This window comes from Dendrobates tinctorius, unplaced genomic scaffold (genome assembly GCF_039654945.1).
Source record: "Dendrobates tinctorius isolate UK_male_01 unplaced genomic scaffold, ASM3965494v1 ptg000147l, whole genome shotgun sequence".
Taxonomy (NCBI): domain Eukaryota; kingdom Metazoa; phylum Chordata; class Amphibia; order Anura; family Dendrobatidae; genus Dendrobates; species Dendrobates tinctorius.
This window is the reverse complement of record NW_027361814.1, coordinates 10,660,263-10,674,011: the sequence shown is the minus strand read 5'-3', so window position 1 is coordinate 10,674,011 and position 13,749 is coordinate 10,660,263. Positions and strand designations below refer to the sequence as shown.

At 48.9% G+C, this 13,749-nt stretch overlaps 1 protein-coding gene across 5 annotated transcripts in view; it reads right to left on the bottom strand.

Moving 5' to 3' along the window:
* The window catches only part of INPP5A (inositol polyphosphate-5-phosphatase A), a 485,401-nt gene that overhangs the window by 183,513 nt on the left and 288,139 nt on the right, over positions 1–13,749 (bottom strand). For 4 of the 5 annotated variants that reach the window (XM_073546403.1, XM_073546399.1, XM_073546404.1 and 1 more), the window contains one exon: positions 3,035–3,154. The exons of the other annotated variant lie outside the window; for it this stretch is intronic. In XM_073546403.1, the coding sequence (XP_073402504.1) occupies positions 3,035–3,154 (120 nt within the window). The remainder of the gene's footprint in view (positions 1–3,034; positions 3,155–13,749) is intronic. 5 annotated transcript variants of the gene reach the window in all.

The window sequence follows — 13,749 nt, the reverse complement described above, 5'->3', positions numbered from 1 at the left end:
GCTCTCTCCTTTTTAGCTTCCCATATTGAAACATGAGTATTCTATAGTCTCCCTGTCCATTAAATAACACTGAGATAAGTCCATGCACAACAATAAATCCTAAATGTGATTCTATTAGTCAAGATAACTGAACATTAAAGCAAACTAATTTATAGACATCCCTAATAATGGAGGAAAGGGGGATAAGATGAGGAATGTATCCCAATGGATATTTTTTTTATCATATAGCGAGCATATTTGCTTTTTATTCACTTTCTAAAAGTTGTTCAAAATTCTATTGTTGTCTCGGACGGCTGGACCAACATAACCAGTAATGCAACTTAGACGAGTGATAGGACACCACTTTTGCGGCAACAAATCTACCAGAATTTTACGGTACAAATTAGCCTCTGTTTAAAAAAAAAAAAAAAATCTCGGAAAGTCAAGTGACAGCACAGCTTTCCTGAAATGGACATTGCTAAATAGAAGAAATGGATAACTTTAGGACTTCTTCGTACAAGCGATTTGTTTTCTTTTTAGGGGGCAATGTAGTTTAACATATTGCACATTCCAACAAGTTTGAAGCTACTTAGCTGGTAATCAGCTCTCTTACTTGGGAAAGATGCATCTCTCTAAACGTTTTCCCTGTTAAAAGCGGGTTTTGAATTGTCGGCTTTGTCTGCTCGGTAATAAGATGCACTATAGAGTCAAATGCTCTTTAGCCATTTAAAGTCTTAAGAGGGAAAAGACTTATCGGCTTCTGTTTTCAGAGCCACTAAATCTGCATTATTAGGCCGTGCAGTTAAAGGGATATAAATGCCTGACTTTAAACCTCTCCCCTCTGTGTTTATCCGACACTGAATGGTTCCTGTTGCTCGGCTGGAAATGTCCCTCTACGTGGCTTTAAGAGGGGATTACAGGCAAGAAAAGAAGCACTTTCCCCATATATATGCTCTCACTTTTTCCTTTCCTACTGTCTGGAGGAGTGGTGCTAGACAATGGAGAAAGATGGTTCCCAAAACCTTGAATAGAGACACTGTTGGTGGTAGCATTCATTCAAAGTGAGCTTCAGTGTATTGTCCACCCCAATCAGCCGATCAGAATAGACTGTGCTGGTGGCTGCCAAAAGGTTAGCTGCGAGAATGAAAAGGGTTAGTCATTATTCACTGCTTTTACAGAACTGCTCTTTTGTACTGCTCAGCCCATCGTTTCACTATGGAGGTCCGGATCTGCGGCTCGGTGCTCCCTTAAAATGGTTAGTGCATGTGAAAGCAATTCCACAAATGGCAGAACAGCCTAGGATCCAGGGCTCACCCTCCCGTCATGGAAGGATGAGATGCTAAGGCACTTTCTTGGCAAATGTCACATTTTAATGATACCAGTTGCAAACATCACTGACCCAAAGTGAACGCTAAAAACTTACTGTCACTTTCCCGCCCTCTCTGCCAGGCCACCGTGGGAGGTCTGGGCACACAAAATTAGTTTAATGAAGCAGGAGGTGACAAGACGGTGAAGACAGCATTCAGACGGACCTCGTGTTTCCCCGGATGAGTGATTTACAGTAACAAATATGATGGCCAAAGGGTTGTTAAAGAAAAGGATAATGGTAAGGAATCACAATGCTCAAATGGCTTTATCTTCATTTATTAACCTTTACAATTTATTACACAAGAGGGAATGTCACAACACGACAAAGTCCATTTACTTCTGCTTTGACGATTTTACAAACACATAATGGGTTCACGTAAAACGTGACAATTGTTGCAACGTTTCGAGAAGAATGCAACAAAGTCTTAAAAAGTTTTGCTAAATTTTAGAACTTTCTAACTGGACTGTATAGATCTGTCGAAAATCTAGACAGGATACACTGTAATGTTTCAAGTAAAATAAAAAGTGAAAACCTGTTCTCCCTTGATGACACAATGGGAGTCAAAAGTCAAATTTTTTTGTGTGCGTTTTGATACATAAATCCAAAAAATATAATGAAATTCATACAAAATGGGAGAAGAAATTCTTAAATTCTTCAGGTTTCTCAGTCCCTCCTCAATATGTGACGTCACATTCAAGCACCATCTTTTAAACAGGAAGCACAGACACACAAAAAAAGGGAAAGTGTCCTACAGGCAACCTTTGTTTTAAACAAATAGTATGAAAAGGTCCCAGTGTCAGAGAGGCATGCATGATGTGAATGGGATAAGGAGCCATTGTCTCTGCCCCTATGTATAACATAGTACAGATAATGACAAAGAAACGGCCAAGTGAGAAAAGACGTTTGTTTCTCTCATTGTCCTCCACACTGAGGCGCAGAAAGTTTAATTTATCGCATACTCGCCTGAATCATCAGTATTCCACCATATTGTCCCAGGAATGGGAAGAACTTTAAGGATCTCTTTAAAATGGATTAGTAGCCAGTTGAACGAGCACAATTAGGAAGCCACACACTGACCCCCTGTCCTTGCAGAGAATCCTGCGATCTCCTGATCATTCGGAACCTTTACGGACCTTGGGTAGATTTTGTAAAAGATTTTATAACATAGGATACTTTACTAGAGAAAGCGACCTGAAGCGGTCACATCTCTAGAGATTATAAAGGAGGGGAATCCCAACTCCGCTAAACTAATGGAAAAACTGGAAAAAAAAATTATAAATTATTGTGCTAAAGTTTTTACAATTCATTTCAGATTGACCTCAAAGAAGGAAAAAAGTAAACTATAGGCTGTTACCCAGTAAAAGCAAGATCCAGATATAAAGGATACGGCAATAATAATGTAAACTTTAGTTTATGGCCTCATGTAACATTCATGCAGCAGATTTAAAAATGCAAAATTGCATGTTCCGAGTCCCCGCGGCTGCATGTCTCATGGTTGTCAGACAGCCGCAACCCATGCAGGGATTCTTTAACAAACAGACAATCCCTGAAATGTGACACGCAGCCTCGGGGACTCGAACATATTTTCGAGCAGGCCAAAGACCTTCCGTTAACACCCGAGCATGCTCGGAATAACACCTTATCCCAGCACATTCGGTCATCAATAATAAGGAGAATATCACTTACCTATTTAAAACATAACTTAGAGCCTTCTGCCGTATTCCTGAGTAACTGGACGGGCTGGATTCCCATGCAATTAAATTGGAAGCATCATGGAAAAGGTGAATGTTCACTAAGTCGAAGGCACTGAAGAAAAACAGATTGTACATTTTTTTTTTTTACCAGTGACAACATATTCCAGGTAAATTACAGAAAACACAAGCCAACTCTTTGGCATTAGACGTGGACGTTAGGCTGCGTTCACACATCCGTTATACATGTCAGTGTGCTTTCTTTTCTAAAACATACAGCGCACAATGTCAGAGATTCATTGATCCATGCGCACAACCACTTTAAAAACGGATCCGTGGATCCAATCGGTGAGGCTCGGAGCGTGTCCTGCTCTCATCCGTTTTCCAGATCAGACTCGGACATTAACTTTTATGGGGATAAGTTTTCCTTCTGTGTTACAATCTGTTTTTAAATGGTCCATTGCGAGAGTCAATGGATTAAAAAAAAAAAAAATGTTCTGACATTCTACCTACATCAATTTTTAGAACCGGATAAGAAAAAACAAAACAAAAAAAAAACCTGAGATAGTGATGTAAAGCAGATGCAAGATGGAGGCAAAACCAGATGACGGGTAAGAGAGAACAGGTCCATATTTTCTGGACAAAGAAAATAGATGGACTTTGTCAGGTGTTCATCATGGGGCAGAGTCGGCACTGCGTTATGGCTTCCAATTGTAACGAAAATCAAGAAGCAGATGTGAACAGAACCTTGGCACGTTACCATACCCTTAGGCGTACTGTCCCATGGTGCACTGCCTCATGCAGACGAATGTGACGCCCACCTGAGGCTCCGATCCAGCACAAGAGCTTGGAGTAGCAATGAGGTATTACAGGCAAAGTTGTGGGCTCATTTGCCCCCAATATGAAGACATGCAGCAGCACACCATGGGACTATCCCCTCTTAGCTACTTATCAGAGCCTAATATGTAGTCAGAAAATTACCTTTTGTTTACTTTTTTTTCAACTGTATTTTTTAAACTGGGTTTGGCCAATTTTTTTTGCTCACATTATTTGTGTTAAAAATAAAAATGAGACATTGTGCAATTTTCACACTGGCCACTAAGGCTGTTCTATTCTAATATTTGCTGCTCCTTTGTTCACAGTTACATTCAGGGCCGGACTGGGACTAAAATTCAGCCCTGGCATTTGAAGTTACACAGGCCCACTAGTCACATGGTGACTATATAATATCTTTGTACACTTGTAGGTTACAAGAAGTGAGAGGAGATTAACACGACTATATAACATGTAGTCAGAGCTGTGCCCAGTATTTCAGCTCAGTCCTATTTATTGCTTTTAGGTACAGTACTCCTCCCAAATCTCTGTCCCCTTTTGTATGCATGATTACAGAATTCCTGGCAGAACTGCTCTCTATTGGGCAACCAGACCCCCTGGTCATAGCCGCCCCTATCATACCTCCCAACTTTTGAAGAAGGGAAAGATGGACAAAGACTGCGGCGCGCATAGCGTGCTGCTGCAAATTTTGGCCACGCCCAGCCACACCCATTTCACAACTAGTCACACCCATGTCCACACCTAATCGCACCCATTTAGCACTGCTGATCACACTGACTGGTACTGAGGGCACAGTGGCTGGCATTATGGGCACACTGACTGGCACTAAGGAAGAGAGAAAACAGAGAGAGAGAGAAAAAAGAAAACAGAGAGAGCGAGAAAGAAAGGGGAAAGAAAGAACAGTGAGAGACAAAGAAAGAACAGTGAGAGACAAAGAAAGAACAGTGAGAGACAGAGAAAGAACAGAGAGAGAAAGAAAGAAGTAAAGAAAAGAAAGAAAGAACAGAGAGAAAGAGGAAAGAAAAAGAAAGAGGGGAAGAAAGAACAGAGAGAGAAAAAAGAAAGATTAGAGAGAGAAAGAAAGAACAGAGAGACAAAGAAAGAACAGAGAGAGAAAGAAAGAACAGAGAGAGAAAGAAAGAACAGAGAGAGAAAGAAAATGAGGGAAAGACAGAACAGAGAATGAAAGAACAGAGAAAGAAAGAAAAAGAGAGAAAGAAATAAAGAAAGATTCTACAAAGATACTATAGCAGCCCGGCTCCCATTGTAGTGCCCACCTGAGCCTCCCGGTGCAGGACCTATCATGATCCGCTCACATGGCCGGCATCCCCGATTCCAAGGCGATCCTGCTGTCTGCGCTGTCGGAGGAGGACACGGTGATGGATCTGAAGCATTCCTGGTTCCGTCACAATCTCCTCAAGAAATTCTCATTTCCGGTCAGCTTCCAGCACATCACTTCAGGTGGAACGTCATGTGTGTGTTTTAAAATGCTCCTCGGGGCTCCGCCGTGTACTCCTGTGTCCGTGGGAAAAGCCCGCTTTGTATGCTTTGTACACACTTGGCTCCGCACATCCCGTACACATATGGCTCCGCCCACCTCGTACACACGCGCGGCTCCGCTCCGTCCACCTCGTACACACGCGCGGCTCCGCTCCGTCCACCTCGTACACACGCGCGGCTCCGCTCCGTCCACCTCGTACACACGCGCGGCTCCGCTCCGCACACCTCGTACACACGCGCGGCTCCGCTCCGCACACCTCGTACACACGCGCGGCTCCGCACACCTCGTACACACGCGCGGCGCGGCTCCGCTCCGTACACCTCGTACACACGCGCGGCTCCGCTCCGTACACCTCGTACACACGCGCGGCTCCGCTCCGTACACCTCGTACACTCACAGCTCTGCTACATCCACACTGTAAATCCTGACCCCACACATACATACCTCAACCAGCACCATGACAACAGCAAAGCAGAGTCTTGCAGACGGTAGAGGCAAGGCTGAGCGCACAGGACCTGTGATGAGGTCACAAGAGGGGCGGAGTCAGGGGTGACAAGACCTGAGGTTTTGACAAAGGCTCCTGCTGATCATTTGACCCCCTGACTCCTCCCCTCCTGTGACCTCATCACAGGTCCTGCGAACAGAGCGAGCAGGCAAGCGAGTGCGACGCTGTGAGTGGCTGCGGGGGGGAGGGGGTCTCATGCTAAGGCGAGGATGGGGTGCGTGGGGGGGGCGTGGCGGCTTATCTCCCTGCAGTGTGGGAGGAACTTGAAACTATCACCGCCGTGCCCGCAGAGGGCCGACGGCAGGAGCAACAGTGGCCGCAGCAGCTGGCAAGCGGCCAGATGATTGGGCGCTGCCGCCCGCGGCCCACGTGACAGCGGCCCAGCGGGAAAATGCCCGTTTAGTTATATTGCCAATCCGGGCCTGATTACATTACAAGCAATAAACTAGCGCAGACTGCATTTTTTCTATTGAAGCCTCTTATCACCGTGTGCAAAGGAGAAGCAGGTGGAACTGTAACATTGCTTATTGTCAATGGGCGATCCTTTTCTATGTATAGAGGTATGCAAATTGTCTCTTCACAGAGGAAGAGGACTAGAACTCTCAGCACTACCTACTGGAAGAAGCAATCCTAAAAGTCAATATCTACCCTCTAACGAGCCGCGTCACCTACGGATAAAAGCCAAAATCAGAATTTGCAGACACTGTCGTTGTACAGCCCCTCGACCATGCAATGTGTGAGATCTGGTTTGGCTGTGTGAGAGGAGGCTGACCGATATCCAAGAAGCAACATTTCTACTTGCAGAGAGTGACATGTCAAGCTTGACATACCACGGCGAGGAGACAAACCGCAATGCTCCTCTGGGAAATATTCAAATTGTCTTTTCAGAATGGAAGAGGACTATTCGAAGTAGTGATCCTAAAAGTCAATATCAACTAACTAGCCTTGTCACATGACTTAGGATAAAAGCCAAAACCAAAATCTAAATTTGCAGATACTGTGTTTCGGGGTACTGCCCCTCGTCAGTGCAGGTGGACCTAGAGTTCTTGTTGTCTTCCTCTCTGAAAATAGAATTTGCATATTTCACAGAAAAGCATTGCAAGGCTTAAACGTCTCTTGATCTTGGCATGTCAGGATTGACATGTCACTCTCCACAATAAGAAAGGTTACTCCCTTGCATCCCAGTCAGACACCTCTCACCCAGCCAAACCTGATCTCACATTTTGCACTGATGAGGGGTAGCACCCCGAAACACAGGGTCTGTGTTTAATCAAGATTTTGGCTTTTATCTTAAGTCGTGTGGCAAGGCTCATTAGAGACTTGATGTTGACTTTTAGGAATGCTACTTCCAATGGGTAGAGTTCTAGTCCTCTTCTTTTTAAAGACGCTTTGCATATTCCCAGAGGAGCATTGCAAGGCTTAAAAGTCTCCTCAGCATGTCAGGCTTGAGGTGTCACTCTCCGAAAGGAGAAACGTTACCCCATGTATAGATGTGTTACATGGCACTGTAATTCTGCCTGTGAGGATAATGAACACGCTTTAAAGGACAGGAAGTCAAAGTCTAAAATAGCCCAAGTGGCCAGTGTAAAAACACATAATTACCAGTATTTTTTTTTTTTTTTAACTACGTACCTTGATGTGAAAAAAAAATACATGTAATAACAGGTCATTTTCTGTTGAGATTTAGTCATTGCAATCTACATTTCATCAAACTATTACTGCTAAAACATGGATTTTTGTGAGTACTCACCGTAAAATCCTTTTCTCCGAGACGCTCATTGGGGGACACAGGTACTGTGGGTGTATGCTACTGCCATCTGGAGGCTGACACTAGGCAATACAACACAAGGTTAGCTCCTCCCCCGCCGCATACACCCTCGCCATGATTGCGGGCGGAAACCAGTTTAGTGCAAAAGCAGTAGGAGAGCAATAACCATTAGCCTTAATGCAGTAAACAATATGTCTGCAAAGGACCACCCTGACATTCACCACAACATACAAATTAATCAAATAAACAAGAGCCAACAGGCTAACAGGGTGGGTGCTGTGTCCCCCAATGAGCGTCTCGGAGAAAAGGATTTTACGGTGAGTACTCACAAAAATCCATGTTTCTCCTTCTCATTGGGGGACACAGGTACAGTGGGACGTCCTGAAGCAGTCCCTGGGTGGGAGATTAACTCACCTATCCAAGCTCCACGCATCCCCTGTTTAAAGGTGCGTTACCGCTGCTTGGAGAATCCTTCTACCCAGGCTCGCATCCACCGAAGCCTGAGTATGGACAATGTAATATTTAGTAAACGTGTACAGGCTGGACCAGGTTGCTGCTTTGCATACCTGCTCCGCCGAAGCCTGATGCCGAAGCGCCCAGGAGGCGCCCACTGCCTGAGAAAAATGCGCTTTGATCCCTGATGGAACCAGCGCCCCTCTGATGCGATAGGCCTCTTGAATAGTTAAACGGATCCCTCTGGCTATGGTCGATTTTTGAGGCAGCGAGTCCCTTACTGGGCCCTTCAGGGAGCACGAACGGCGCATCCGTCTTGCGCAAGGGTGCTGTCCTTGACACGTACCTCCGGAGAGCTCTTACCAGGTCTAACATGTGCAGAGCTTCCTCCACGCGATGCACTGATACCGGACAGGACGATCGCAAGACAATATCCTCCTTGATGTGGAATGTGGACACCTCTTTGGAAGAAAAGGGGGGAGCTGACCTAAGCATCACCTTATCTTGCGGAAAGCGAGGAACGGTGCTCTGCATGACAGCGCCGCCAATTCCGACAATCGCCTAACTGAGGTGACGGCTACCAAAAATACCCCCTTCCACGAACGAAATGGTAAAGGAAAGACCTGTAGCGGCTCAAAGGGAGCTTCCTGCAGAACACTCAGGACTAGGATAAGGTCCCTAGTGCCCATTGGCGCCTTATAGGGAGGTACTAGATGAGAGACTCCCTGGATGAAAGCCTTTACCTGCATATTAGTAGCCATTCTACACTGGGATAGGAAGGACAATGCCGATATCCGACTTCTAAGAGCTCGGGCTAATCCTGCATTTAGGCCCGACTGGAGAGAGGCCATGATGTCGGGAATAGAGAATGTCCGGGGCGAAAGACCATGCTCTCGACCCTAAGTAAAGAACAACTTTCAGGAGTAACGATAGACTCTCGCCGAGGTATGCTTCCTGGCGCTAACCATTGTAGCGCCTACCTCGTGGTGAAAACCCCGCTTGAGCTAGAATCCAAGATTCAATGGCCATGCCATGTAACCCAGGGCCACTGAGTTCGGGTGGCAGATCGGTCCTTGGGACAGCCGATCCGCACGCTGCGGCAATCGCCACTGGATGTCGGTGAGCTGCTGTATCGGATCTGCATAGCATGTCCGTCAGGGCCCATCTGGTGCCAGCAGCTCTACTGGTACCCCTTCTACCTTGATCTTTCTGATAACTCCTGGAAGCGATGGCAACGGAGGAAACAAGTATGGAGAGGTGAAACTGGTCCCCTGGTAGAACCAACGCCTCCACCCCGAACACTCGTGGGACCCGTGCCTGAGCAACGAACACGGGCACCTTGGCGTTCATTTTGAACGCCATCCGATCTACATCTGGTGTCCCCCATCGTTGCAAATATGCTGAACAACCTCGGGGTGCCGGGACCCCTCCCCAGCCATGACCTCCTGTCGGCTGAGGAAGTAGACTGCCTAATTCTCTACCCCTGGGATGTGGCCCGCCGAAAACACCACTGGATGTTCTCGGCTCACTGCCGGACGTGTCCCGTCTCACGCATGGTTGTCCTGCTGTGCGTGCCCCCTTGATGATTTACGTAAGCCACTGCCGTGGCATTGACTGACTGAATCCGAACGGGTGGTTCGGCTAGCAAGTGCCGAAAATACTGCAGTGTCCGCCGGACTATACGTATCTCAAACAAGTTGACCTGGAGGCGTGCCTCCTGTCGCGACCATTGGCCCTGAGTCGTGTGGTGATGAAACACTGCTCCCCAGGCCCAGGAGGCTGGCATCTGTCGTGACCACTAGCCAGTGCTCTGGGGGAAAAGGTTTACCCTGAAGAAGCGAAGATCTGACCGTCCACCACTCCAGTGACTATCTGATCTGAGAGAATAGCTGGCACCGCTGATCGAGGGCAAATGGATTCTTATCCCAATCTAACAAGAGAGCCTGCTGTAGCGGGTGAAGAAGGAAACTGGGCAAACGGAATCGCTTCCCTTGCTGCCACCATCTTCCCCAGCATCCTCATCCCGAAACGAATGGTGCGAGGAACTGGCTGCTGGAGCGGTACGGCTCTGTCTTGAGGGAGACTCACCAACCCTCGGAAGGTATCGAAGATTATTCCTAGGAAGAAAATCCTGTGGGTTGGGACAAGGGATGACGTTTCCCTGTTGACCAGCCATCCTAAGCGGAATAGCGTATTTTAGCGTAATGCTGACATTCTCCTTGCATGCTCAAAAAGAGGGACCCTTCACCAAGAGGTCGTCTAAGTATGCAAGACGACTATGCCCCGAGAGTGTAAGACGGCCCTCACGCCTACCCCTAGTTTTGTGAACCCTCCGGGGTGGTGGCTAGCCTAAAAATGTTGGCCATTGATGGCGCCCCGAAGAACCTTTTGATGGGAGGAGCAAAAGAAAAAATGCAGGTAGGCATCCTAAAAACCGACTTAGGCTATGTATTCTCTCTGCACCATGCCCGATATAACCGAACGAAGCTATTCCATCCTGAAATGTGTGATCCTGATGAACTTGTTCAGGAGCCTCAGGTTCAAAATCGTCCTGACTGTCCCGTCCCTTTCGGGGACTGTGAAGAGATTGGAATAAAACTTCTGAGCCCTCTCGAGCTCTGGTATGGAATAATGACCTGTCATCCTGGAGTGACCTGACGGACCCCCGCAACGTCCCTGCCCTGGACTGTACCTTGGGAAGTCGGGCAGACAAAAAACCGTCTTGGGGGTTCCTCAAACTGTAAGTCGTACCCGTAGACACCAGTTTCGTCCCCCATAAGTCGTGTGCTAACTCGACCCAGAATGACGAAGTAAGAGCAGGCGCCAGCCTGCCCTGTTGATGTCGCCCATAATGCTCCCCGAGTCATTTGGCTGGGGGTTCCTGGCACGTCTCGACCTGGCGGGCGCGGAACCCTCCACTGAATTGGGTCTACATGAGACCTGTCGCTCCCTGTTCTGGCTGGGGCGACTTGGACCGGCCGAACTGGCTGCCGCCGTCCCCCCGGAGTTGCGAAAGACCCGAAACTATGTCGGAAACTAGGAAAAAAGGTTGCCTGATCTTCTGCTGAGGAAGTTGCTCTTTCCTTCTGCAGCGTCAGAAATGCGCTGATCCAAATCTTTCCCCGAACAGGCCCTTGATAGGGTACGGAAGTCAGAGACCTCTTGGAAATAGAATCCTCTCGCCAAGCCCTTAACAAAAGGGGCTCTCCTAATAGCTACCGCGATAGCGGCTGCCGATGCTGCACAATTGGCTGCCTCCAAGGAGGCATTGATCAAGTTGTCTCTGGCCATAGGAATCTGATTTGTGACCTCTAACACCTCCGCAGGCAGGTCTCTATCTCGCAAAGCCTTATTCACTGACTCAGACCATGACATCATGGCCTTGGCTCTCCCTGTTGCGCAAAGGAGGGGGCGAGCGCTGAAGCTGACGCTTCAAAAACACTAATCGAGCCAAGCTCTCAATAAGCCTATCAGAGGGATTCTTAATGGACCTCGAGGCCAGACGAGATACTGGTGGACCCACCACTGGTGATTCCGTCGATCTTTTTTTTTTTTTTCTTCTACAGAGTTCAGGGGCAAATGGATATCTTGCCTCCATAGTCTCCTGACCCAAGATGCGCCTATCTGGGCGTTCTCTGTGGTGCTGCCCAATGCCTTCAAACTCTTGGCGAGTGCCAAAGACTCCGTGCGGACGCCTGGCCTGTCTAAAGGCTACTTTATGGCTCAAGGCCGGGGTAACTTCATTCTCTACCCCCAAGGTTTGCTTGACAGCTCCAATGAGGCTGTCTATTGCTACTGACAGCCCCGGTTATCCAGGTCTGGCGGAGCGTCTGAGTCCCAATCCACACTCTGCCTGCTCCCGAACATAGGTGACATAGAGCGTGATGCTGAACTCCCAGATGCCGAGGCACTGGGCAACCCGGAAAGACCTCGTGTAGGTGCGTTCCTTTGGCATCTGTCTGGCATGAGAGCGGCCCCTGCAGGCCGAGGGTTCTCGTGAGATGGAGGACCCCTCTCCGGGCATGAAGAGAGTCGATCGCCTTTGTAAGCGACGCCATAGTGATAGCCTTCCGGAGTATTTGGCTCTCTGGACTCAGCTACCGGAGGGGGGCTCCTGGGCACGTTTGGGCTTAGGTCTCCCATTTGGGTCCCGGCCCTGGCTCAGGCTGCTTAGCAGCCGCCAAGCTTCTCTACAGGAGATGCATGCAGCGTAATGCGCTTTACCCTCCCTGGCCATATTGCATAAGCAAGGCGTTTTTTCTCCTCTCTTTTTTCCCCAGAGAGGGAACGGAGGGGGGGGGGGGCAGGAGGGCACCCCCTGCGTGTCCAGTGTGCACCTGCAGCTCAGCTGCGCCTTACCCGCTCCTGCGCACCTCTCTGGGGCAGGCCGACCACTCTACCTCCCGCGGCTTATCCCACCCCGAAGCCGGGGCCTCAATTAATTCGGCGCCTGCCCGGCTTCAAGGGGCGGGCCGCCGGAAGTGACATCCCGACAGAGGCGGGACTTCCGCCGCGGCCTAGCTCTGGCCAAAGCCGCGGGCTCAATTTTACAGCATCCGCCCGCGGGATGCGGCCGAGGACGCCGCAGCGGCGCAACTGCCGGAGGCGCCAGGCTCCGCAACAGGAGTGGTCGGAGGCGGAGGTGGCGGCGACGGGCGCCAGCTTACCTGCAGGAGGAAGCACCGGGAAGGATTTGCTGCACTGCTCTCAGCACACCGCTGCTGTGTCCGCATCTCTCTGCCCAGGAGCCCCACACACACGGCCGGTGATTTGCGATCTCTGACGACTCCACCAGGTATACCGGGGAGGAGAGGGGTGGTGGGGGATCCAGGACGGTACAGGCACCCTAACTCCGTCCAGCTTCAGCCGAGGAGAGGGACCGTCCGCCGCCTTGCAGCACCTCCGTCTAGCGTTGGTGGAGCAGTGGGGGCCGCACAGACTCGTCTTGTGCCTCTGTGCAAGCCCATGGTTTCAATACCTAGGGGTGGAAAGGGCTAAGTCTGGCATCGTGTCCCACGTCGCGGGAGAGGATACATGGAGGCGACACTCTCACGTGGTCGCCCGTTGATGGTTTGGGGAAATCGGTCCCTTTTAATAGGATCCGTTGCCCCTGTCTCATCTTCTTAGAAAAAATAAAGAAAAGAAAAAACAAACTAAAATAAAAAATTCTGGGAACCTGCCCAGATTTGTCCCACGGTGCGGGAGAGGATACGTGGAGGCGACACTCTCACGTGGTCGCCCGTTGATGGTTTGGGGAAATCGGATCCTTTCAATAGGATGCGTTGCCCCGGTCTCATCTTCATAAAATAACAAAATAGAAGTCTGGGGAAAAGTCCCAGATATGTCCCACGGTGCGGGAAAGTATACGCGGAGACGATACTCAACGCGTGCTCGCCCGTTGATGGTTTGGGGAGATCGGACCCTTTCAATAGGATCCGTCGCCCCTGTCTCATCTTCATAGTAAACTAGAAAAAAATAGTCTGGAGAGATCCAGATTGTGTGTGCCTCCATAAGACACTAAGCAAAAAACTGGTTTCCGCCCGCAATCAGGGTGAGGGTGTATGCGGCGGGGGAGGAGCTAACCTTGTGTTGTATTGCCTAGTGTCAGCCTCCAGAAGGCAGTAGCATACACCCACAGTACCTGTGTCC